Source organism: Megalobrama amblycephala, linkage group LG9 (genome assembly GCF_018812025.1).
Source record: "Megalobrama amblycephala isolate DHTTF-2021 linkage group LG9, ASM1881202v1, whole genome shotgun sequence".
Taxonomy (NCBI): Eukaryota; Metazoa; Chordata; class Actinopteri; order Cypriniformes; family Xenocyprididae; genus Megalobrama; species Megalobrama amblycephala.
The window spans coordinates 29,142,353-29,166,073 of record NC_063052.1 but is presented as its reverse complement, the minus strand read 5'-3'; the positions used below and the strand labels follow the sequence as shown (position 1 = coordinate 29,166,073).

Genomic DNA, 23,721 nt, shown 5'->3' with positions numbered 1-23,721 from the left:
TTAGTTATTGTCCATGTTATTTGTCATCTTTTTTTAAACTGAATGGGTTTATATTAAATGTAGAATTTTGTGTCTGAGTATAAGAAACATTAGTATCGTGTTATATTTGGCATGTTTAATGGGCACGAAATGGCATATTTTTTGAATGCCATTCTGTTGTAAATGTGTTTGTTATAAAATGGGAAATGGACGGAGCGGCTGAAAGAATAAGCTAGAAAAAAATGAGATTGGAAAGAAAGAGAGTGGAATATATTGGGGGTGGGGTGGCGTGCAGGTTGATTACGGTCGCAGGTCCTGTTGCCAGGAGACGGCTGGGACAAGGGATGCTGGGTTGCTAGGGAACCAGCTCAATGCAATGGCCAGCATTGCATGATGGGTACAGAGGCAAGATTGAGAATAGTCTTTGTGTGGATACACACCTAATTTAACATCTGCCACCACACACACGCACACACTGACAAGTCGCAAGAGAGATCCTCTTGAGCTAGCTTGAGTGCAAATCACACACACACACACACACACACACACACACACACACACACACACACACACACACACACACAGACACACAGACACACAGACAGTCATTCTTTCCATGCACAGAGAAACTTGGGGAGTATGAACAAACATCATGCCTTGCAGGCATATATCATGTGCGTGAATGAGTGAACATGAAGTGTGATCTGATTTTTTAGCTCTTATGAGTCATTGGCTTTCTGCATTTTGCTCATATTGTGCATTAGTTTCTGTGAATAGAAAAGACAAATTTGGGTGTGTCTTCACATTTTATTTCAGATGCGTTTAGGTATTTTACAGGTCAAACTGTGATTTGTTTGTATACGTGTTCGAGGCACTACATGGAGGGTGGCGGCAGAGTAAATGTCAGTTGATTGAATAATCTATGGATTTAATATCCCATAATCCCACTGAAATCCCTGGCCTCAGATCAAGGCGCAGATTAAGTGTGTGTGCTCATCATGTCAATGGAGTTTTTTCCTGGTAGACGAACCAAGCGATGGTTATGACCTGTGCTTCTAATGGCATGTACGGAGGGATGTTACACGAATATATTTTTTGGTATTTTCTATTTTTGTAAGCAGACGATTACACTTGTCTGCTACAACACATATTGAAGGATTGCATTTATTTGTTTATTTGGATGTTTTACAATTGCATATTTTATCGTACACAACAATAGCCTATGTTTATTGGGTCTCGGTTTTTGAATGAATCGGACATTTTACAGTTGAATTAAGTGAATTATTAAAATATTATTTAATGATTTACTTTAATAAATTGTCAATATTTTATACATTTTGTTTTTGTTTTGTTTTTTTTGGGGGGGGGGGGGGGTTGTTAGTGGTATCACCATTCATTTTGTTTTTTTAAAGATATTAATTATTTTGTTCAACACTGATGCATTAAATTGATCAAAAGTGACAGTAAAGACTTTTACATTGTTATATATTAAGCAGCACAACTGTTTTCAACATTGATTAGAATAAGTTGATTATGTTTATTGAGCAGCAAATCAGCATATTAGAATGATTTCTGAAGGATCATATGATACTGAAGACTGGAGTAATGATGCTGAAAATTCCACAAAGCAATAAATTACATTTTAAAACATTTTAAAATAGAAAACAGTTATTTGAAATTATAATAATATACTCTTAAAAATAAAGGTTCTTTATTCGCATTTATGGTTCCATGAAGAACCTTTCCATTCCACAAAAGGTTCTTTATTGTGGAAAAAGGTTTTTTAGATTATTAAAATATTCTTCACACAAAGAAAAAAAGGTCCTTTTAAGAACTCTTATGGGTTCTTTGTGAAAACACAGTTTTGGAACCTTTATTTTTAAGAGTGTATTTTACAATATTAGTGTTTTTACTATATTTTTGTCTTTAAATATTTAACTATTTAAAAAAAATAGTGAAAAATCTTACCAACTCCAAACATTTGAATGGTAGTGTATATAGCAAAGTAGATTTAATGAATGTAAATGCAATTTTAAATTGGCCCCTGTAATGATTAGTGTGGTTATAAGGAGTTTAGGTGAGGTTGTCTTTGGTTTTCATTGTCAAGCAGCGTTTGTGGAAGCCAACAGGTTTCTTTCGGCTAGATAATGGAGAGTCTTCACTGCCTCTGTTGCTTTGGCAACCATAGCAGTTACACCCGCTACTTTTATCTGTCTATCTCTGTCTCTCTCTATTTTCCTTTCTCATAAATATATTCGCAGAGACTCACTTTTCATCCATTTTGATCCCTCCATCGCCCTATTTTTTTTTTCCCCTGTCTCTCTTGTTCTTTTTTTCTCATCACTACCTTCCCCTCCCCTCGTCGTCTGGGGCAACCTTGTTTACCTGCTGGGTAGCTCATCTCACCGTTGTCATGGTGACAGAGGGTTGGTTGCCGTGCCGACCTGAAGTGGCAGTGCCACGACTCTCTCTTGGTCTCTCTCTCTCCCACTCTTTCTTGTCTGTTCCCGTCTCTCTTTCGTCCTTTTGTACCCTTTCTCCTCACCCTTTCCTTTTTGTTCTCTGCCACTGTCTCTGTTTTTCCTTTCTGTAATACTTGAAGCTCAGTGACTCATCACAGTGCAAGGAAAGATGCGAATAAAGCTCCTCAAAGATTTTTTTGTACCTCTGTAGCCTGTACCGCCCAGTGTATCAGAACAGAAATTATGCTTTTTAGTATTGTTTTGGTTTGATGTGCCATCTTCCTGTTGGTTCATGCATGTTAAATGAGTTAGCTGTTTCCCTGGTCTCAACCTTGATGTGAGTTGGCTCCTTTCCGAAAATGAATCCAAAATGGCACAGTCATTAACCTAATCCATTTTGCTGACCATTTCAAAGTGCTCATACAGTCAACAGTTGGCCAGATACCTGACGTGTGCTATACACTCTTGAAAATAAAGGTCTAAAAATGGGTCTACAGCCTGATGTCATAAGAGAACTTATCGGTTCTTTAGAAAACCTGAACCCAGGAGGGCTTCACTTTCCCTCTTTTGATTGATCAATACTTTGATCTAAACTTTTAAAGGAACAGTTCACCAAAAAATGAAAATTCTGTCATCCTTTACTCAGTGTCATGTTTTGAATTTTCTGGTGAATCTTAACCATGCAGTGGAAGTGAATAAGTACAGGCAAAGTCCCTTTAAAGGGTTAGTTCACCCAAAAATGAAAATAATGTCATTTATTACTCGCCCTCATGCCGTTCTACAGCCGTAAGACCTTCATTCATCTTCCGAACACAATTTAAGATATTATTGATGAAATCCGATGGCTCAGTGAGGCTCTATTGAGAGTAAAGCCATTCAAACTCTCAAGGTCCATAAAGGTACTAAAAACATATTTGAAACAGTTCATGTGAGTTCAGTGGTTCTATCTTAATATTATAAAGCGATAAGAATACTTTTTGTGCGCCAAAAAAACAAAATAAAGACAATATCTATATGGGCCAATTTCAAAACATTTTTGGGTGAACTAACCCTTTAAGACAAGTCATTTCACTCGGCGGCCATCTTTGAAACACCTCTTGGGCATCTCATTCCCATCTCTTTGAATGGGAAAACTTCAAATTCTCCAAAGCTGTTTGCCAAGCTTTTGGATGAAATTTCATATTTGAAATCACCAATGAAATCTGACAACAACTGTCTCATAAATTTTGTTTCTAAAAGCTCGAATCATGACAAAAAATCATCAGTCTATAGGAAGTGTGTGTCTGACCAGTTTTGCCAGATTGGAAAAGTCCAAATATCGTTCCAGAAGCTCAAAATTATCGTATTTGGAAGAAAATTAACGTACACAAGTTTTTAGTATATTTAAATGAATTAAATTGATAACTAATGATTTTTACAACAGAATGAATCAATACTGAACTTACTTAAGCTGGACAATCACACTATTTTAGCTGCTGTACAGCCAAAATTATGTTCCCTCTATCTCTGTAAATCTACTTTGACACAATCTGCATTGTAAAAAGCACTCTATAAATAAAGGTGACTTGACTTGATGAGTCACACTTACAGAATACAGATATTTATCTATACCAACAACTTTTTGACACAACCTGCAAATTACCACAATAGGCCATACCTTGGTGGGAAACAACTGACCTAAGCGCAGCGGCAGGAACGTTAATTTGTGCTCAAAAGAGAGTCATTCTTCATGATGATTGGCCGAGAAGATGTTATGTGAGATGAGATGGAAGACATGCCTATACAAGTTCTCCTTACAATCATGACATAGAGGATCCACAGCTAGATCAATGAATATAGAGAGGCCTTACAATAACCATCATTTGAAGTGTCACAGAATTCTGAAAATATCATACATTATGGGATTTTTTTCATTATTGATCGTACATCGTACAGAGATCAAAATTATCATAAAAATACGATAATTATCGTACGTCTGGCATCACTGCGTCTGACTGTTTCTATAGGAACCGGAGCTTCTAGCGGCCGCTGCAGTGACGTGATGACTTTACTAATCGGCAGTTGGCTCTTATTTAGAAGGCGGGACTTATTGCGCCATATTGCGCATTGCACTTTCTCCCATTCATAATAATACAGGTGCACAGTCTTTGGTACAGGTGCTGTTGAGCTCCAAAAATAATAAAAGTGCTTCATGCTTATTGTTTGCTGTATTCCAAATCTTCTGAAGCCATACAATAGTTTTGTATGAAGAATTCAAGCTGCTGTTTGCTGTATCGCAATATCCACTGCATTTTTCAAATCTCATTTTGCCTTCCATCAAAAGTTTGTGGTCGGTATGATTTTTTTATTTGTTTTGTTTTCAAAAGAAGTCTCTTATGCTCACCAAGGCTGCATTTATTTGATCATAAATACAGTAAAACAATAATATTGTGAAATACACAATTATAATTTAAAATAACCATTTTCTACCTGAATATATTTTAAAAATGGAATTTATTCCTTTGACGGCAAAGCTGAATTTTCAGTCTTCAGTGTCACTTGATCCTTCAGAAATAATTCTAATATGCTCAAGAAACATTTCTTCTTATTATCAGTTGAAAACGGTTCTCGTTTTTGTGGAAATCATGATTTTGTTCTTCGGTAAAGTTCAAAAGAACAGCATTTATTTGAAATAGAAATCTTTTGAAACATTATAAATGTCTTTACTGTCACTTTTAAGCAATATGATGCACCCTTGCTGAATAAAAGTATTAAAGGGATAGTGCACCCAAAAATGAAAATTCTGTCATCATTTACTCCCCCTCAAGTTGTTCCAAACCTGAATGAATCAGCAGAAGAAAGAAACTCATAGAAGTTGTGGGGGAGTAAATGATGACAGAATTTTCATTTTTGGGTGCACTATCCCTTTAATTTCTGTCAAATAAAAAAAGCTAGTACTGATGGCAAAATTTTGAATGGTATTGTTCAAATATGTCACACTAATGACATCAAACAATATTTTTTTCGTCAATCGACGCTGAATCTGGAGCCATATAAAATGGCTCCTCTTGTGAATGTACGTGAACTTATGAATTAAAGAAGATATTCTTCGAGTAATGGTTTGAGTTTGGGGGGTTCAAGAAAAAAAGTTCTTGGCTGAAAGTGATGGAAGAACCATAAAAGAACCTTGTGTATGAACTAAATTGGGAGCAGCTGCCCCCAATACAATGATAAAACACCCTCAAAAGTTATTTTTCCCCTGTATGCTGGTGTTTTCTGAAGATAAACAAAGCAATTTGGGCAAATCAGATTTAAGCGCTGCAAAACAAGCTCTTACACTGAGATCAGATTAGTAATCACCAGAGGGAGTTACACTAGGAAAGCAAAAGAACTGATCCAGAACAGACGTATAGTGGGTGTTGGAGATCTTTACAGTGCTTTACATTACTGCAGCAATCAATGAGACCTGCTTCATTAGTCATCCTGATAAATGCCCTTCTGTTTGCGTCCTTCTCCGTGAGTCGTGTAATGTATTTTTGGCGTGCTGTGAAATAGTGGAAGTCATTATGTATGGTTTATATGGCTCTGTGTGTGTGTGTGTGAGTGATTGCAAGCGAATGCCTGATCTATACGGACCCCAAATGAGCGATCGCGGCTGGATCGGATAAAACCAAACGATCTGGATTGGGCCGAAATGTCACCTGCTGCATAATTAACGCCTTTATGTTGATTTGGGTAATTTAGCTCACAGCGTCTCTCCTTGCCTCTCATCCACTCCTTTTACTAATTGTATTTATTTAAATTAGAGCTGCAGTGATTGAACAATTCCATGTAGAATTGCGATGTCATTTGAATTTCAATGCTAATGCTATCTACTGTTCATGCTAATTTTTCATATTTTCCATTCATTTTGCTTTAATAAAAGAATTTAGTCCTAACAATCATTTAACGGTTGTTTTTTAGAGAATAATATGGACGTAATATTTTTATAACTCACTAGTAAGGTGTTGTCACATTTCTTTTACAGTTCAGTATTGTAGCAAATTGTGGTTATACTTATAACTGTCATACAAGTAAAAGTCTCTTATGCTCACCATGACTGCATTTATTTGATCAAAAATACAGTGAAAACAGTAATATTTTGAAATATTATTACAAGTTTTTCAATTTATATATATTTTAAAATGCCGTTTATTCCTGTAAATGAATACTATCAAATGAGTTTTTTTTCCCACCCAACATTGGTTATATATACACTATTTTTTCTTTTATTCCCTTTCCATTCTCATTTCCTCTCTCTTTCCCTCTTTCTATTTTTGTGTTTTTTTCCTCTCATATCACCATCCCTCCCTCATTCCCCTGGTGCCTCATTCTCTCTTCTGTTTCACAAGCCCAGAATCTCTCACTGTTTTAATCTGCCGTGCGTCTGTAATCCAGATTAGCCAGCGAGCGTGCTTAATCCCATCACTTCCCCAATCCCGCGTGGGTGTGTGCTTTTCCTGGTGCCTGAGAAAAAGAGAGAGAGAGGGGCAGGATTAGGTGTGATGGAGAGAGAAAGAGCATAAAACCGATTCTTGATGAGAGATAAAAGTGGACACGAGAGATGGCGATTAGGCCTCAAATGGAGGCAAATAAGTACAAAGAGCAGAGAGCAGAGATAAAGGGACACAAACACAACAGAAGCAGGACCGGTGTGGAGATTTTTCTTTTAACTCGGGAATATCGAGGCAGATGGGCAGGTCCTGAGATCTACATCACTCACATACATTCAATAAACGCACACACAAACAGAAGAGGAAATGAAAGAGCTGGATTATGAAGTACATGTGATCATGTGATCATGTGCTCTGTGTTTCAGATGAACCGCCCCATTCAAGTGAAGCCAGCGGACAGTGAGGGCCGAGGAGGTAACACACACACACACACACACACACACACACACACACACACACACACACACACACACACACACACACACACACACACACACACACACACATAATGATTTTTATACTGCACAAACTATATATTTTATCTCCTACCCTTAAATCTATGCATCTTTTTTTTACATTTTCAAAAAACATCACTTAGTAAGATTTATAAGCATGGGGAACAAAAAATGTCCTCACAAGGACAAGGATTTTGGATATTGCCATCTTTGTTAAACCATAGAGATAAACCATAGAATTCTATTGTCTTGATTTAATTTATGTATCATTTTTACCTTGAATTATAAATCATTTTTACCTTTGAGCTTGTCTTCAAATGAAAGTTTTGTCACATTCAAATCATTAATGGGGATAGTTTTGTCTTCAAAGTATATCTAAGTAGATACACACAACAAAATGTATTAATAATTCAAGAATTCAAAATTTTAAACCCATTAAATGGACATGGAATGAGTACAAACTGATTTAATAATCTCTTATTGGATGTAAACGTCAACACAATCCAAAACACAATGCAAATGGTTCTTTCATTTTAATCCTGCATTAATACACACACAAAATATGAGCTAGTGCCTTTGTGTTGGTCAGTAAGTGACAGTCTTCTAGGGCCCTCTAGTGGCCAATAAAGTTATTGCACCATGAAAATTACACTAGCATGGAGTGACAAATATTGCCAGAGATCATTTGATGGTTATTACCACTTTACAATGATACATGATTTTAAACTGCCATTTGTCTAGTAAATGTATACTTATCATGATCTGTCTTTCTGTATGTAGACAGGAAGCTGTTTGTGGGGATGTTGGGGAAACAGCTGTCAGATACAGATGTCAGAAAAATGTTCGAGCCTTTCGGGAGTATAGAGGAGTGCACAGTACTCAGAGGGCCTGACGGAGCCAGCAAAGGTGCGCAAACCACATTTAAATACATGCACTGCATCCTTCCCCTGCTAGGGTTAACCAGGTGTATCATGAGGCTTAAATTCTGACAAATATTATTTATAAATATTTTATTTATTGATTATTATATATTAATACTACTACTACTACTACTACTAATACATTATTATATTTGCATTAATACTTGTATTAAATAATGTAATCATTATTTAATAATTTAATAATTATTTACTGTTGATTAAACTATTATAAACTGTGATAATAATACATTTATTTATTTATTAGCATTTCTTGTTTGAAAGACATGGTTTAAGTCTTCTTTCTTTATTCTATTACATTCCCTTACAAACATATTCTTTTAGTGAACCCCATTTTTTTTTTTTTTTACAGAATCACATTTTGAGCATTGATTTCAAATTTACTACATATTATAAATATAAATTGTAACAAATCAATTATTTTAGCAAGTCTTGCCAGTTGAAGGCTCTCTCAGTAAGATTGCAGACAATAAAGCACATCTGTACCAGCGTTTGTAGTAATACAACTCTAGTAGGGTTGGAGCAGCGAGTGTTCGGTCATGCACGCATATGTTGGCTAATGAATGATAGTCTGTTTGGCACATGCTGTGATTTATAAAGTGATGGATGTGTATGCTCTGGGTAATTACGTGTGAGTGTGAATGGAACAGATGCACCTGCTGTAGTAAATCATTAACTGTTTCACTTTTGCTCTTCCATATGTACAGATGTAGGCCTTGGGTAATAATGTGGGCATTTGTACCAACCTCAGCTTGTTGAAATGATTTCATTTGTTTAATTGGATGTTTAACTACTCCCACTTGATGACTTCTAAAATGTCAGCCTAATGCATTTGCTGGTGTTGTCTAATGATGTGTTTTGTCTTGCAGGTTGCGCATTTGTAAAATATCAGAGTAACGCAGAAGCACAGGCGGCCATTAGCGCTCTACACGGCAGCCGCACTCTTCCGGTTAGTGTTTCGTACACGGTCACATTCGGGATTCCTCCCACTATCACACCTACAAGCATAACACAACACAGTATGCCATTGTTCATATACTCATACTCATTCCCTACAGAGACTTTGTGCTTTGTTTTAACATCACCCACTGCATATTTCACCTCAAGAACTTCTCAGTTTCTTTTATTTGATGATGTTTGAGAATGAGGATTGTCTTTATCCCCTCAGGGTGCATCTTCTAGTCTGGTGGTAAAGTTTGCAGACACAGAGAAGGAGAGAGGAATCAGGCGTATGCAGCAGGTGGCCTCTCAGCTGGGTGTCATTAGTCCCATGAGCCTACACCTGGGCGCCTACAACGCCTACACACAGGCAGTAAGCACTAACACCACAATTTCTTGAGCAGCAAATCAGCATATTAGAATGACATCTGAAGGATCATGTGACACTGTAGTCTGGAGTGATAGGTGCGTTCACGCCATGTTGAAATTACTGTAATTTCGAGGTTTCAACTTGCAAAAGCGTTCACGTCCTTGTAGAGCTCGTAATTACAGCTTGTAAGATGGGACTTTTCTGAGAGCTCCTACTTGTACCACGTGACCACCGATAGTGTCGCCATAGAAACGCATAATTTTCAGTCCGAGGACACCGAGAACAGCTCTGAATAGAACATCACGTGTTGTCATCTCGAGCCTATGGTAATTATGACAGGGTGTGAATGCAGCATATGATGCAAAAAAGAAAAGTTCTTTTAAAATAGAATATTATTTCACAATATTACTGTCTGTATTTTATATTAGATCAAATAAATGTAGCCTTGGTCAGCATAAGAACAAAAACAATCTTCCTGAATTTACCCAAACTTTTAAACAGTAGTGCATATTGAGGCTGGAATCCACTACACGACTTTTGCTCAGATTGTTGCCCCGATTTGCAGTCTAGATAAGTCGACAATAGCTGGCGAAAGTCTGCGGCAGTCTACAGATTTCACAGAAAACTGTGTAGTGGGTACAAACTCTTTTTTTTTTTTTTTTTTTTTTTTTTTTGCTTCAGACTATGATTCCATCCACTCGGAGGATATCAAAACATGTTTGATATTTTGAGGCAAATTTAGAACACACAATGTAGCGTACGGCCACGTTCACACAGCAGCAGAATACGGTTGTCAGTCCTGTATTTGAATCCTTACGTTCACATACAGTTCAGTTTTTTACAGGAGTGACAACTGCATTCTAAAACCGAAATCACACCTGTAAATATTCAGGACTCACTACCGCATTCTCTGAAAACACTGTGTGAACGTAACCGGATTGGACAACTAGTTGTCCATCACGTCATACGTAGACACATATACGTAGATGCCACATTCGACCGCTCCAGATAGGTCGGCACGTCCGCCATCTTGGAACGGCCAGTGTGTCGTCACTCAGAGTAAGAATCAATGATGCCACAACATGCGTAGCTTCTGGTTGTGAAACCTTAGAGATTTAAATTCCTGAAGAAATGGGACAACTTTTCACAGGTGAGAATGTGCTGGTTTGTGTTTTTATCTGTATTAACTCAATATTACAGGTTTTATACTATGGTAACTTTTTAATGTTGTGTTAGCTAGCGCTTTCGTCTTGTTGTATTGTGTTAGCTTAGCAAAATCATCTGCTGAAGTCTATTGCAGATATAGATGTTCACACATGTGTCTAACTACGGTTGCAGACGCACAGTCAACTTGCTCTCGAGTGTTCACGGACCGGTGTTTTGACCGTTCCAATGTGGCGGACGGCTAACGTATGGCAGCCCATAGAAACAGCCACTAATGAGGCATCTATGTTTATATACCTATGCATGTTTCTGTGTGAGTTTGTTGTGTTTGGAACAATTTGAAATTCTTGTAGTGTATGATCCTCAGTCATTTAGTGTATGATGTCCAGTTTTTCTCTGTAACCAAGTTTATGATGCCTAGTGTTGTAGAATCTGTTTAGATTTTAAAAGTCGTGTAGTGTATTCCAGCCTTTACATAAGCTAAATAAGATTCATACCAACAGATTAATGTCCAAATATTTTTGTCAGCATATTTATTTATTTAACATCTAACAAAACTTTTAGAACACTATCTGTCTTTAAACTAAATTCTACTTGATTTGATATCTTGTTGTCTAATGCAATGACGTTCATACATAAAATGTGCCAAAAATTTTAGGGCCGCTGTATGTACCAGGATTTAGTTCACAGAATGGGATGAATTGAATTGGGATTAAAGCAATAACTGGAGGTTGTATTAGGTTTGTTACCAGAAATACTTCCATAATTACTTTCTGTTCTACACACAGGAAGTTCTAATTGAAATGGCATTGACCTAATAACCCTAGTACAACCCCTACACAGGACTCTGCTGAAAGTTTTATATGTCATAGTCCTGGATTCACTGTTTTTTTTTTTTTCTTTTTGTCATAACCAGCTCGTCCAACAGCAGGCCTTGGTGGCTCAGTCTGCATATCTGTCTCCCGTGGCGACGGTTGCCGCGGTGCAGATGCAGCAGTTGGCTGCTCTCAATCCCAGCAGCATCATAGCCACACCCATCGCCTCAATCACACCCTCCTCAGGTAAATGAAAGTCTGCTACAACATCAATGCGGTCCTTCATATCTAACATTCCAAGTTCTTTCCAAGAGTTCTTGTATTTAATTAAATTTGTGTATTCGTGATTGGTCGTTCTGCTCTAGGTACGAACACTCCTCCAGCCATTGCCACACCTGTGCCTGCTCTGCCTCCAATCGCAGTCAACAGTTACCCACAAGTCCCTGCACCGCCCAATGGCCAGTCTGCCTCTGAAACCCTCTACACCAATGGTGTCCACCCATATCAGGGTGAGGACCTTCCTTCAGTGTTTATAAATTGTAATTCTATATTGTATTATTGTTTAATTATAACACTAGGGGTTAAACGGATCATTGTTGATATGTGATCCATACCGACCAGACTCCACGATTCAGCACGCATGTGATTCGTGGATTAATTGTAAGTTTAACCGCCATAGAGTGAAATGTGTGTTTTGTCTTGCTAGTTTATGCATTCAATAGATTTGAAACCATTCCAGCACTGGAAGAGGCAGAGGAGAATTTAATGCGGTAGTCGTCCTATGTTATCTGTGCATTATCCGTGACTCAAAAATCATAATATGATCTGAACCATGAGATCTGTTGAACCACTAAATAATACTCATAGTACTCAGTATTTTACAAATATTTTATTGTGATGCTTTACAATATAATGTTTATTTCATATGTATTTTATATAGACCACAATAATTTATTAGTATGGTGTAGGGCCTCCTTTTGCAGCCGTTACAGCATCATTTTGTCTTGGGAATGATAGATTACAAGTACTTCACAGTGGCCAGAGGGATTTTAAGTCATTCCTCTTCCAGAACAGTGGCCAGGTCACTATGCGATGCTGGTGGAGGAAAATGTTTTCTGACTTGCTCCTCCAAAATACCCCATAGAGGTTCAAAAATATTTAGATCTGGTGACTGTGCAGGCCATGGGAGACATTCATCACAAGTCTTGCTGTGTGTATTGGTGCATTATTATGCTGATACACACCCTTCAGGGTACAACATCCCCTTTCACACCGTATAGTTCTAGGAACTCAGTTATAGGAACTAGCCACAAGGGTGGTTCCCTGAGAACTAATTTTCCCCCCGGGCCATTTTTCTGGTTGCATTCGCACCGGCTGCAGCGCTAACGTCATGTTTACTAACGTCAACAACTGGGGGATGGAAGACACTGCGATTGAAGCTGTGTTTGTTGTGTGTTTCGTGATAATGGAGATGGAATGTAGGGCTAAGAGATGAAATCTCCTACGGCAACTTGCATAGAAAAGAACACAAACCCACAGACAACAGGTAAATGCTGTTATCGCTGTTTTCCATGTTCGTGGAGTAAGTTAACACTGATTTTTAAAAATGCTGGGTGCTGGTATTTCATATGCATTTGGCCAATCAACGTACACTTACATCACTGGTAGTTCCTATTGTGCTGGGTTAGACCCTACTCTGAAGTAGGAGCTAATTTAGTCCCCCTAAAAGGAGTTCCTAGTTCCTGTGGTGCGAACGCGCCAAAAAACGGGTAGTTCTGCCAATAGTTTTAGAAACTATGAAAAAGTTCCTCTAATGCGAAAGCCCCTAATGTTTGAACCATTATCTGCACATGGTCCTCTAGTTCTGTAGTGCTTGGCCCATCAGGAGCCACAGTAGGGAATGCCATGATATTGCAGCCCAAACCATCACTGATCCACCCCGTGCTTCACTCTGGGCAGCAATAGTCTGAGAGTTCAGCTTCTTTGGGGTGTCTCCACACTTTGGGGTGTCTCCACAAAGACAGTGAAGGCGGACTCATCAGAGAACGATACATGTTTCACTTTGTCCACAGCCCAAGATTTGCACTATTGGCACCAATGAAACCAACATTTGGCATTGGCATTAGTGACAAAAGGTTTGGCTATAGCAGCCCGACCATGAATATTGACACTGTGGAGCTCCTGGCAAATAGTTTTGGTGGAAACAGGAGAGTCGAGGTGCAACTGGGTTGTATCGAGGATACAATCCAGGTTAGTAACTGAACATCCCTGTCAGACAGCTTCCTCTTTCGTCTACAGTTACTTCTGTTGGATGTGGTTCGTCTTTGTGGTGGTATGCTGACATTACCCTAGATACCATAGCACTCGATACACCACAAAGACTTGCTGTCTTGGTCACAGATGAGCTACTCTGATATGTCTCCCATTATGTTGTGTGGATTGCAATATTTTATGTACAGCTATGCTATTGCTCTGCTAATTCAACCTTCACACTCTGGTCTTACTGATGTATGTATAAATATTTATATTTTATACCAATTGTCTCATCCTATTCTTCTGTTTGTTTTCAATATTTATGTATCCTTCAGCTCAGAGTCCTGCATTGGATCCTCTCCAGCAGGCATATACAGGCATGCAACACTACACGGGTGAGGCTTCTCAACTCCTGAAACTCCATATGAAATTTGTCAGCAGTGAAGAATGTGAAATATAGTACTTCCTTTTTCAGAACCCCCCCCAGCTTAGACCAGTTAAAAATTCAAATTCAAAAGCAAGAAGTAAAATACAATCGAATGTAGTTATAATAAACAAACATTGTTTTCCAAATTTTTTCATGATTTCAATTAAATGAACACAAAGATTTTTTTATTCGTATGCATGTTTTTATTCAAATAATCTAATCATAATCTAATAATTGATTATAAACAGCAGTATTTACCTATAAACATTTTCACTAAAACATTTTAAACCATGTAAGCTGCTACAGGTGGACTTCCATGAAGGATAATGAAGTAAATGAATTGCTGAGTGAATTAATTCACTGATGTGGATAGTCAACATAGATAATTGAGATTTACAACACTCTCAGTGGTTATTTTTGCTACTGAGTGCTAATTTTTAACTGCTAATTTAAGGCTAGGCTATTTTTATAGCAAGCAGTTTGTCAAGGTCTTATCTGCTCAAAATAACAAATACAGACTGTGGAATGGCACTTCAAAAAAAGATGACTTTGCCCTGGTCTGATGTCTAACCTCATTACTCCACCCACAGCTACATATCCTGCTGCTTATGGATTGGTCGGTCAACCATTTCCACATCAGCCCACCTTGGTTGCTCAGCAACCCCAGCAGCCGCAGCAGCTGCAACAACGAGAAGGTAACAATGTCATTTCCTGTTTCACTGGCATACTATGACCACTGACATCCTGTTTTGATTATTCCCAAGTCTATTAATGAACATATTTCTTGATCATTGTTCTCCAGAAAAAGATTCAAAGCACCATGTTTCTTCCAGGAATCAACAACTTCCTTTTATGATAAAAAACGTGTAACAGTGTGGTCTCATGTAATGCATTTCCCTTCTCTGTTTGGGCTCATTCCTTCCCTTCTCTAACTCTCTCCAGGACCAGAAGGCTGCAATATCTTTATTTATCATCTGCCTCAGGAGTTCACCGACTCGGAGATGCTGCAGATGTTCCTGCCTTTCGGTAACGTCATCTCAGCCAAGGTGTTCGTTGACCGCGCCACCAATCAGAGCAAATGCTTTGGTGAGTGATTTCCAAAGAGCGATTTAGATGCTATATGTGGAGGGATTTAACAGACCAAATTATATAAATATTCAATTAAATGTGTCATTGAATGTTGCAATAAAATACATGCAATGAAATACATTAATTTTTTTCATGTAACATTAAAGGTGCAATAAGTGATTTCTGAAAAACGCTTTTGAAAGTGGGTCAGACTGAGCACCAATCAGCAGTAGGGGGCGTGTCCACTCATGATTGGGTGAGGAGAAAGAGTGAGCAACAGGGAGATTTGAAGAAAGACTGTAGAAAGAGAGACGGCTGAGAGACATTACAAAAGAGAAAAGATCTGAGGAATATCAATGGAAAAAGAAGGGTTATGATCAGGCGAGAGCTTTAGGACCTGCTTTAATGTTAGAAAAGCTTTCCAGCGCTGAAGAGACCTAAGCGGGAAGGCCTGAAAACAGACGGCGATGTTGCGTCGTTTCTGCTCCATACGTGAGTAACATTGGTTTTGAGTGTCAATGTTTGTCTGGAGCTGGTGCTGCTGGTAACTAACAACGAACACTTACTTATAGTATATACCTGTCTACTGTATGTTCATTTTTTTCATTCATCATCTTTTCTTTGAAGCTATATTTTGCTTCTGCTATGATAAAGGCCATTTCTCAATATACGTTCTTGTCTGTACTTGTGTTCTTGTGAAACGTCATCAGTTGCTGCTTAAAGGTGCCCTAGATTGTTTTTTTACAAGATGTAATATAAGTCTAAGGTGTCCCCTGAATGTGTCTGTGAAGTTTCAGCTCAAAATACCCCATAGATTTTTTTAAATTAATTTTTTTAACTGCCTATTTTGGGGCATCATTAACTATGCACTGATTTTTTCAGCACGGCCCCTTTAAGAGATGCGCTTCCTCTGCCCCACGAGCTCTCGACTATATATACATCGCATAAACAAAGATCACACAGCTAATATAACCCTCAAATGGATCTTTACAAGATGTTCGTCATGCATGCTGTATGCATGCTTCGAATTATGTGCGTAAAGTATTTATTTAGATGGTTACGTTTGATTCTGTGTGAGTTTGAGGCTATGCTCTGTGGCTAAAGCTAACATTACACACTGTTGGAGAGATTTATAAAGAATGAAGTTGTGTTTATGCATTTTACAGACTGCACGTGTTTAAAAATGAAAATTGCAACGACTCTCGTCTCCCTCCGTGAATACAGTAATAAACGATGGTAACTTTAACCACATTTAACAGTATATTAGCAACATGCTAATGAAACATTTAGAAAGACAATTTACAAATATCACTAAAAATATCATGATATCACGGATCATGTCAGTTATTATTGCTCCATCTGCCATTTTTCGCTGCTGTTCTTGCATGCTTACCTTGTCTGTGCACAGATCCAGCCGTTAATACTGCCTTTCCTTGTCTAATGCGTCGAATGGGCTGGCATTATGTAAATATTGGGGTCATACATATTAATGATCCCGACTGTTACGTAACAGTCAGTGTTATGTTGAGATCCGAGTGTTTTCCGTAAGTCTTTTAAACAAATGAGATTTATATAAGAAGGAGAAAACAATGGGGTTTGAAACTCAATGTATGTCTTTTACATGTACTGAACTCTTGTTATTCAACTATGCCGAGGTAAATTCAAATTCTGATTCTAGGGCACCTTTAAGTATTGTTCCAATTAAAAGTTCACATCTAGCAAATTAAAGTTCAAATCCCCGGCTGTGTTTTTGATCCCGCCCCTTTTATCGAGGATGCATCGAGAGGTGACTTGTGCGGACTTGAGACAGCCAGGTATCCCAGAATGCATCTCGTACCAACCAGCAAGTGTCAATACAGAAGGATACCTATGTAATTAAAAAATAATAATACTGTTATGGTGTCATGAAATGTAATTTTAAGAGTAGAGGCTCAAATGTATTTGTTTAAAGCTCAAATCTGTGGTTTATTTATAAAGATAGCATCTATTTGAAAATTTGATCTGAATTTGATCTGGAGCTGTGAGATCGAGGTGATCACCGGGTGTTTAGCGCTCATTAACCCCGCCTGGAACAGCCATACCTCGGCTAGTCCTTCTGACGTGTGCTGCTGGCTCTGATGTCTCTGTAGTGGTTAAACATGTGATATAATTTGTCTTGTGTAGATCTAACGGGCGATCTTTGATCTTATGAATCTCTCATTTGTTTCTTGACAAATCATTTTGTTTGAGGGCAAACTGAAGTTTCATAACTTTGAATATTTAGGCTATTTAACATTGTAGCCTACTAGAGCACTGACTTTATACGTTTGCCTGAATTGCTTGCTTGTCTTTCTTATTGTATAGCTTCTTATACCTTTTACAATGGCTAATATTGATCATTAAGACTGACATTTAACAAAAAGAGACAGGGTTGTGTTTATGTCATATTTCATTTTATTACAGTGAAGATAATCAGAGTACATATGCACATATTGCCAAAACCACATATTAATGTGTTTTATATATTTTAAAATGTAAATGTAAATAGGCAGGGTTGTGTTTTATGTATGCGTTGCCTGAACCACATTTGTGTGGCTATTAACGAAAAGAGGCAGAGTGGTGTTTTATAACATATTTTGTTTTATTGTTGCCTAAAATATACATACAGAGATAACCGGAGTAGCCAGAGCGAGCTGAGTGACGTTATCAAGAACGCTGCTGTACCATTTGCAGAATCACCGGACTTGTGTCCTCCCGTCCTCGGGAGTTCGTTGTCCTGACTTGGCAAGTTTGACCAACCAAGGACGCAAGTTTGAACTTTGTGTACTTGGTATTGAGAAACGCCCAAAGAGACACCCACTCCACACAAACACGTGTTCGTGCATTTTGGGGAGGGGTGTGTTTGTTTGGGCTGATTTCAGATATCAACAGTGTTCAACAACGATTCTCAGAAATCACTTCCTGCACCTTTAAAAAGGACATTAAATGCCACCTGAAATGCACCTTAAAATGAAAACCTCATGAAATAAAGCAGACAATATAATACATCACAAAATAATTTAATACATAATGAAATGTTTCTGTCAATAAGCATGATTAAAGGTGAGTACAAATAAATAAATTGGGTGTGAAATATGTCTGAAATACGACATGATATAAGCCTTGAAATGAAAAAAGACTGTGAACAATTGTCAAAGTTTTGCGGGTGGGGATCAAGTTAAATATGTATTTCACGCCTTATTTATGCTTACATTTAATTGTACTTTACTTTTATAATTTTCATGATCTGTTTATTTCATTTAGTCTGTTAAATCTCTCCGCAGCTATAAGCAGAAGTTGCCGTTTAAAACGGTGTTGAAATCACAAGCAGATCATCAGTGACTCATTGACCGACACACTTCCTCCACAGCGTTTTCATCTTCTGTTTCTTTCTTGTTGCTGGTCACAGGTTTCGTAAGCTTCGACAACCCGGCGAGCGCTCAGGCTGCCATCCAGTCCATGAACGGCTTTCAGATCGGCATGAAGAGGCTTAAAGTTCAGCTCAAGAGGCCTAAAGACGCCAACCGCCCATACTGAGACGAACAGGTGAGCAAAACCAGAAAAGATAACAAGTGCCTCTTCACTAAATCTCTCAGTATTATGCTTTATAATATGTGAGCAGTTCTAAACTAACCAGTCTAGCCAGAATATCCTGTTTTGATTGATTGATTGATTGATTACCTAAATAAAAGCGTAACTCATCAGCATTAGATCTTAAAAACGTAGTCGAAAAGGACAAAAAAAAAAAAACACTCATTAATTTTAACTTTCATTTATTGTTTTTGTGCTGTGTCATTGTTCACTCTCCTGCAAAAAAACAATCAAACAAACAAACAAAACCTCATCCACACCAAGGCTGCCCCGTCCAATCATAACTCGTGCGGAGACCACGTCGCTATGGCTACGGTGGCCTAGCAACCAATAAAGCTCCCCCTTCCTCCCACAGCGTTGGTTTGTAAGTTGATTGGCCTGTGTTGGTTGCTGTGGCGATATTCCTGCCTGTGATGGTTGCCATTAGCAGTTTTGTTTTTTGGCCCTTTGTCATGTATCCTCCATGCTGAGAGTGCATGGCGGGTTACCGTGGTGACTATGGACTGTGTTTGGTGCGTTGTGACTCTCTCTTTTTGTTTTATAAATACTGATCAATAACTGACACTACATCTGTGATTTACTCTTAACGTAACTCGTAGCTAACGGAGTTACTCAAACTAAATTGATCCTATTGAACTCTAATCAACCAGCTTTAATGTGCTACTTTTGGGTGGATTTTGTTTTTGATCAGTCTCCTCTGTGTTTTGTTTGGTCATGACTCTATTTCTTCTACAAAATACTCCCATATGTAGTCTGGTGGTGTTATAGTTACTGTGAATGTGGGGTGGGGGGGGTCTCAGTGTGGTTGTATTTGATTCCAAGAGAGTTTGTGCTAGTGGGTATGCTGTTTCGTGCCAACGAGTGAGCTTGTGTACGTGCTTGCGTGAATGATGCGAACGACTCGTGCGTTTGAGTGTGAGAGAGAGCGAGCGAGAGAGAGAGAGAGAGAGAGAGAGGTAGGGAACTTCATTCATTATACCTCTCAAACCTCTCACGCTGAGGTTTGAGGTGACACTTTGTGGTTGTTATGGTGAAATAAGTGACGCATTGTGCCGACCAAAGAACAGCATTCCTCTGTAGGAATTCTGGGTTATTTTACAGTCAAACTCTTTTCTAACTCATTTACATTCAATCATTTGTTTGAGCACCCAAAAAAGGACGCAGTTAAGTCACCATCTGAACATGATACAGCCCAGAATTCCTATGGTGCATGTTGGAAATTTGTTTGCCTGCCAGAAATGTTTCCCCACTTTAAACGATCACTAACATAGAAAAACACACACTTGCATAAAAACCCCATTCACTGACTCACAACATAGGTTGCATGGAAGTATAGAATGGTAAGCATTAGATAACCTTCCCAAAAGGGTTAGTTCACCCAAAAATGAAGTTTTTGTCATTAATTACTCACCCTCGTGTTGCTCCAAACCCGTAAGACCTTCGTTCATCTTCGGAAGACAAATTAAGATATTTTAGCTATTTAATTACCACTTTCAAGGCCCAGAAAGGTAGTAAAGACATCGTTAAAATAGTTGATGTGACTACAGTGGTTCAACCTTAATGTTATGAAGCGACGAGAATACTTTTTGTGCGCAAAAACAAAACAAAAATAACGACTTTATTCAACAATTTCTTCTCTTCCCTGTCAGTTTCCTGTGCTGTTGACGTAGTAAACACAGTGCAGCGCTTCCGTGTTTTCATCCGAACGCCGGCTCGGTATTGGCCGACGCTGTTCGCGTGAACATCACACGCATCGGTTGAAGAAAATATTGAATAAAGTCTTTTTGTTTTTGCGCACAAAAAGTATAAGGTTGAACCACTGTAGTCACATGGACTATTTTAACGATGTCTTTAGTAGCTTTCTGGGCATTGAAATCGGTAATTAAATTGCTGTCTATGGAGGAGTCATATTGCTCTCGGATTTCGTCAAAAGTATCTTAATTTGTGTTCCGAAGAATAAAGAAGGTCTTACGGGTTGGAAAGACATGAGGGTGAGTAATTAATGACAGAATTTTTATTTTTCGGTAAACTAACCCTTTAACTGTGTGAACCAAGTAGGAGTGTGTTTTTTTTTGTTTTGTTTTTTTGCGGATCGATGTGACTTGTTCTTAACTGCTGTTTTCATTTTCTTTCTCTTTCACAGGGAAGAAAGGAGAGTACAAATGGAGTCACTTTTCCTCTGCTGCAAATTACGGGACCAACAACTTTCGCAAAACTACAGTATAAGACCTACCGAGATTATTTAAACAAAAAAATATACATTTAATAGTAATAAAGACAGACTTATCGCAGGAGAGGAGCAGGTTAAATAGAATGATTTACTACCTTAACAGTATACGATATAGGACCAATCAGCAACGTAACGCCACTCGCTCTTCTGCTTCACAAGCTGTTGTGCCGTGTGCTTGTGGGTCGTGACTTTTCTGCCCTCGACCCACACATCTACGCAACACACACACACACACACACACACAAATGGGACCAACGCAAATATGTCAGTACTACACAAGTTTCACTTCTGGGTTCAAATGAACTACAGACTATTAAAGTCTTTGTGCAGCAATCTAAAATATGTATATAGAAATTCCAGGGGACCATGTGTAGACATATCGAAACAGTTGGGAGGGTGGGACTGGGTCAATGCGATCAGAGCAAAGAATCATTGGAGGTACGGTAGCTAGAGAAGTTTTGGGAGTTTTGAAGGATTTGCTCTTGGTCTCTAATCTGAGTCCAGTTATACATAGTTCTTCATCTTTAATACTTACAGAAACAAATTACCTGTGGTATAGGATGCTGGTCCTATATTGCAATCCTCCCTAAAAGTACTGAATATAGTTTATCACAGAGAGGCTGTAGTTAGAGTTTTTTTTTATTTTTAGTTTTGTTAGTTTTTCTTTCTTTTTAAGAAAAAAAATTGTGGATGATTCGAGAAGATTCATGAACGTTAAAACATTTAAAAATGTATTTCATTGTATATATCATGCTTTTAAAATGAAGGTCAAGATTTAAACATTTGGGATATTATTATTATTATTATTATTATTTAGGGAAAGTGATTTCTATCTTTTTTTGCAATTAATTTATCAATTTCCTGGAGGGCATTTTTTAAATTATTTATGAAGATAGAGGATCATTGGCACATGTCCCGATGAATCCATGTATTTTTAGACATTTTATTTACAGATTTACCATTAATGAACAATCATTATTATTATTATTATTATTATTATTATTATTCTATTTATTTTCTTCAACTGTTGTTTCACAACCTGTCGATTACAAAAAAAAAATTTGAATAAAATTTTAAACAATATTTTTTTTGTGCGTGTCTGTGTGTGATTACTGGAATAAATGTATGTGTATTTGTTATATTTTTAGATGCATGAAAATTCAGATTAAAATTCTAATATTAAAGCAGAACTAAGTAACTTTTTTTACCTTCATAAATAGTTTTCTAAGTCCTTACGATGGTTAATTGACTTGTAGTGGTGTGTTTGAGGCGTGCACAAACCCCCTCTGGCACGTCTACGCCAGAATACAGCACTTGCAAGTTGAGCTGCACCGACCCGATACAATCTAGCCTCATGTTCACGTTCACGCGAGAGTGACAAAATGCTTTACGGTATTTCAATATACACATAGTGACCTCACTTTATAAGACAACTTCGAAAATGACCCACCTCCGTCGAGATTTCTTGTACTGTATTTGCAAAACTACTGCACTGGTGCGCGTTGTAGTCATTGTAGTCCAGAGCTGCGTTTGGAGTATTTACGACAGTGTGATTCACTGAAGGAACCTGTAGAGGGAGCTTCACAAATCTTACTAAATAAGAGTTCTGCTTTAAATTCATTAGAAGGATCTTAAAATATATGTTGTTACCAACTTGAAGCAGAAAATATATTTTTACTCATTACTTATGTATGCTAAAGTCTTAAAGGGTTAGTTCACCCAAAAATGAAAATTCTGTCATTAATTACTCACCCTCATGTCATTCTACACCGCAAGACTTTCGTTCATCTTCGGAACACAAATTAAGATATTTTTGATCAAATTGATGGCTCAGTGAGGCTCTATTGAGAGCAAAGCCACCAAACCTCTCAAGATCCATAAAGGTAACGTACTATCAAATGGCTAAACTGCTGAAATCACGTGACTTTGGCGCTCCAAACCACTGATTCGATTTGTAAAGCTCCGAAGCTTAATGAAGCAGTGTTTTGAAATTGGCCAAAAAGTCATTATTTAGTTTTTTTTGGTGCACAAAAAGTATTCTCGTCGCTTTATAATATTAAGGTAGAACCACTGTAGTCACATGAACTGTTTTAAATATGTTTTGAGTACCTTTATGGATCTTGAGAGGTTCAATAGAGGCCTCACTGAGCCAACGGATTTCATCAAAAATATCTTAATTTGTGTTCGGAAGATGAACGAAGGTCTTAGTTGAGTAGAATGACATGAGGGTGAGTAATAAATGACAGAATTTTCATTTTTGGGTGAACTAACCCTTTAATAGGATTGGTTTTAGAAAAAGCTGCATACTAACAGTGCTGCATATTTATAGTGGCTGTATGAACTTTAATTACTCACAAATGATTTGAATAGACTCTTCTTTAATGTCTTTAGTGTTTATCCTGCTAATTTCAAGATGTACTAAAGTACATTTTCTGTTTAATTAATCAGAGACATGCACATTGAAAACAATGATTATAAATGTGAAGTGCTTACCTCATTGCACTTCTGGATTTAAAAAAATTTCTTTTCATTTAAAAAAA

At 37.8% G+C, this 23,721-nt stretch overlaps 1 protein-coding gene across 5 annotated transcripts in view; it reads left to right on the top strand.

The window, feature by feature from the left end:
* Positions 1 to 22,264, top strand: part of LOC125275534 (CUGBP Elav-like family member 3) — a 72,130-nt gene extending 49,866 nt beyond the window's left edge. For 3 of the 5 annotated variants that reach the window (XM_048202558.1, XM_048202561.1, XM_048202560.1), the window contains 12 exons: positions 7,279 to 7,327; positions 8,149 to 8,274; positions 9,176 to 9,255; positions 9,475 to 9,618; positions 10,954 to 11,058; positions 11,696 to 11,840; positions 11,960 to 12,103; positions 14,183 to 14,242; positions 14,865 to 14,969; positions 15,217 to 15,360; positions 18,770 to 18,906; positions 21,095 to 22,264. In XM_048202558.1, the coding sequence (XP_048058515.1) occupies positions 7,279 to 7,327; positions 8,149 to 8,274; positions 9,176 to 9,255; positions 9,475 to 9,618; positions 10,954 to 11,058; positions 11,696 to 11,840; positions 11,960 to 12,103; positions 14,183 to 14,242; positions 14,865 to 14,969; positions 15,217 to 15,360; positions 18,770 to 18,897 (1,230 nt within the window). In that variant the 3' untranslated portion in view covers positions 18,898 to 18,906; positions 21,095 to 22,264. Of the gene's footprint in view, positions 1 to 7,278; positions 7,328 to 8,148; positions 8,275 to 9,175; positions 9,256 to 9,474; positions 9,619 to 10,953; positions 11,059 to 11,695; positions 11,841 to 11,959; positions 12,104 to 14,182; positions 14,243 to 14,864; positions 14,970 to 15,216; positions 15,361 to 18,769; positions 18,907 to 19,215; positions 19,316 to 21,094 lie in introns of all 5 variants that reach the window. The other 2 variants (XM_048202562.1, XM_048202563.1) reach the window with 2 other exon arrangements.
* Positions 22,265 to 23,721: the final 1,457 nt, after the last annotated feature.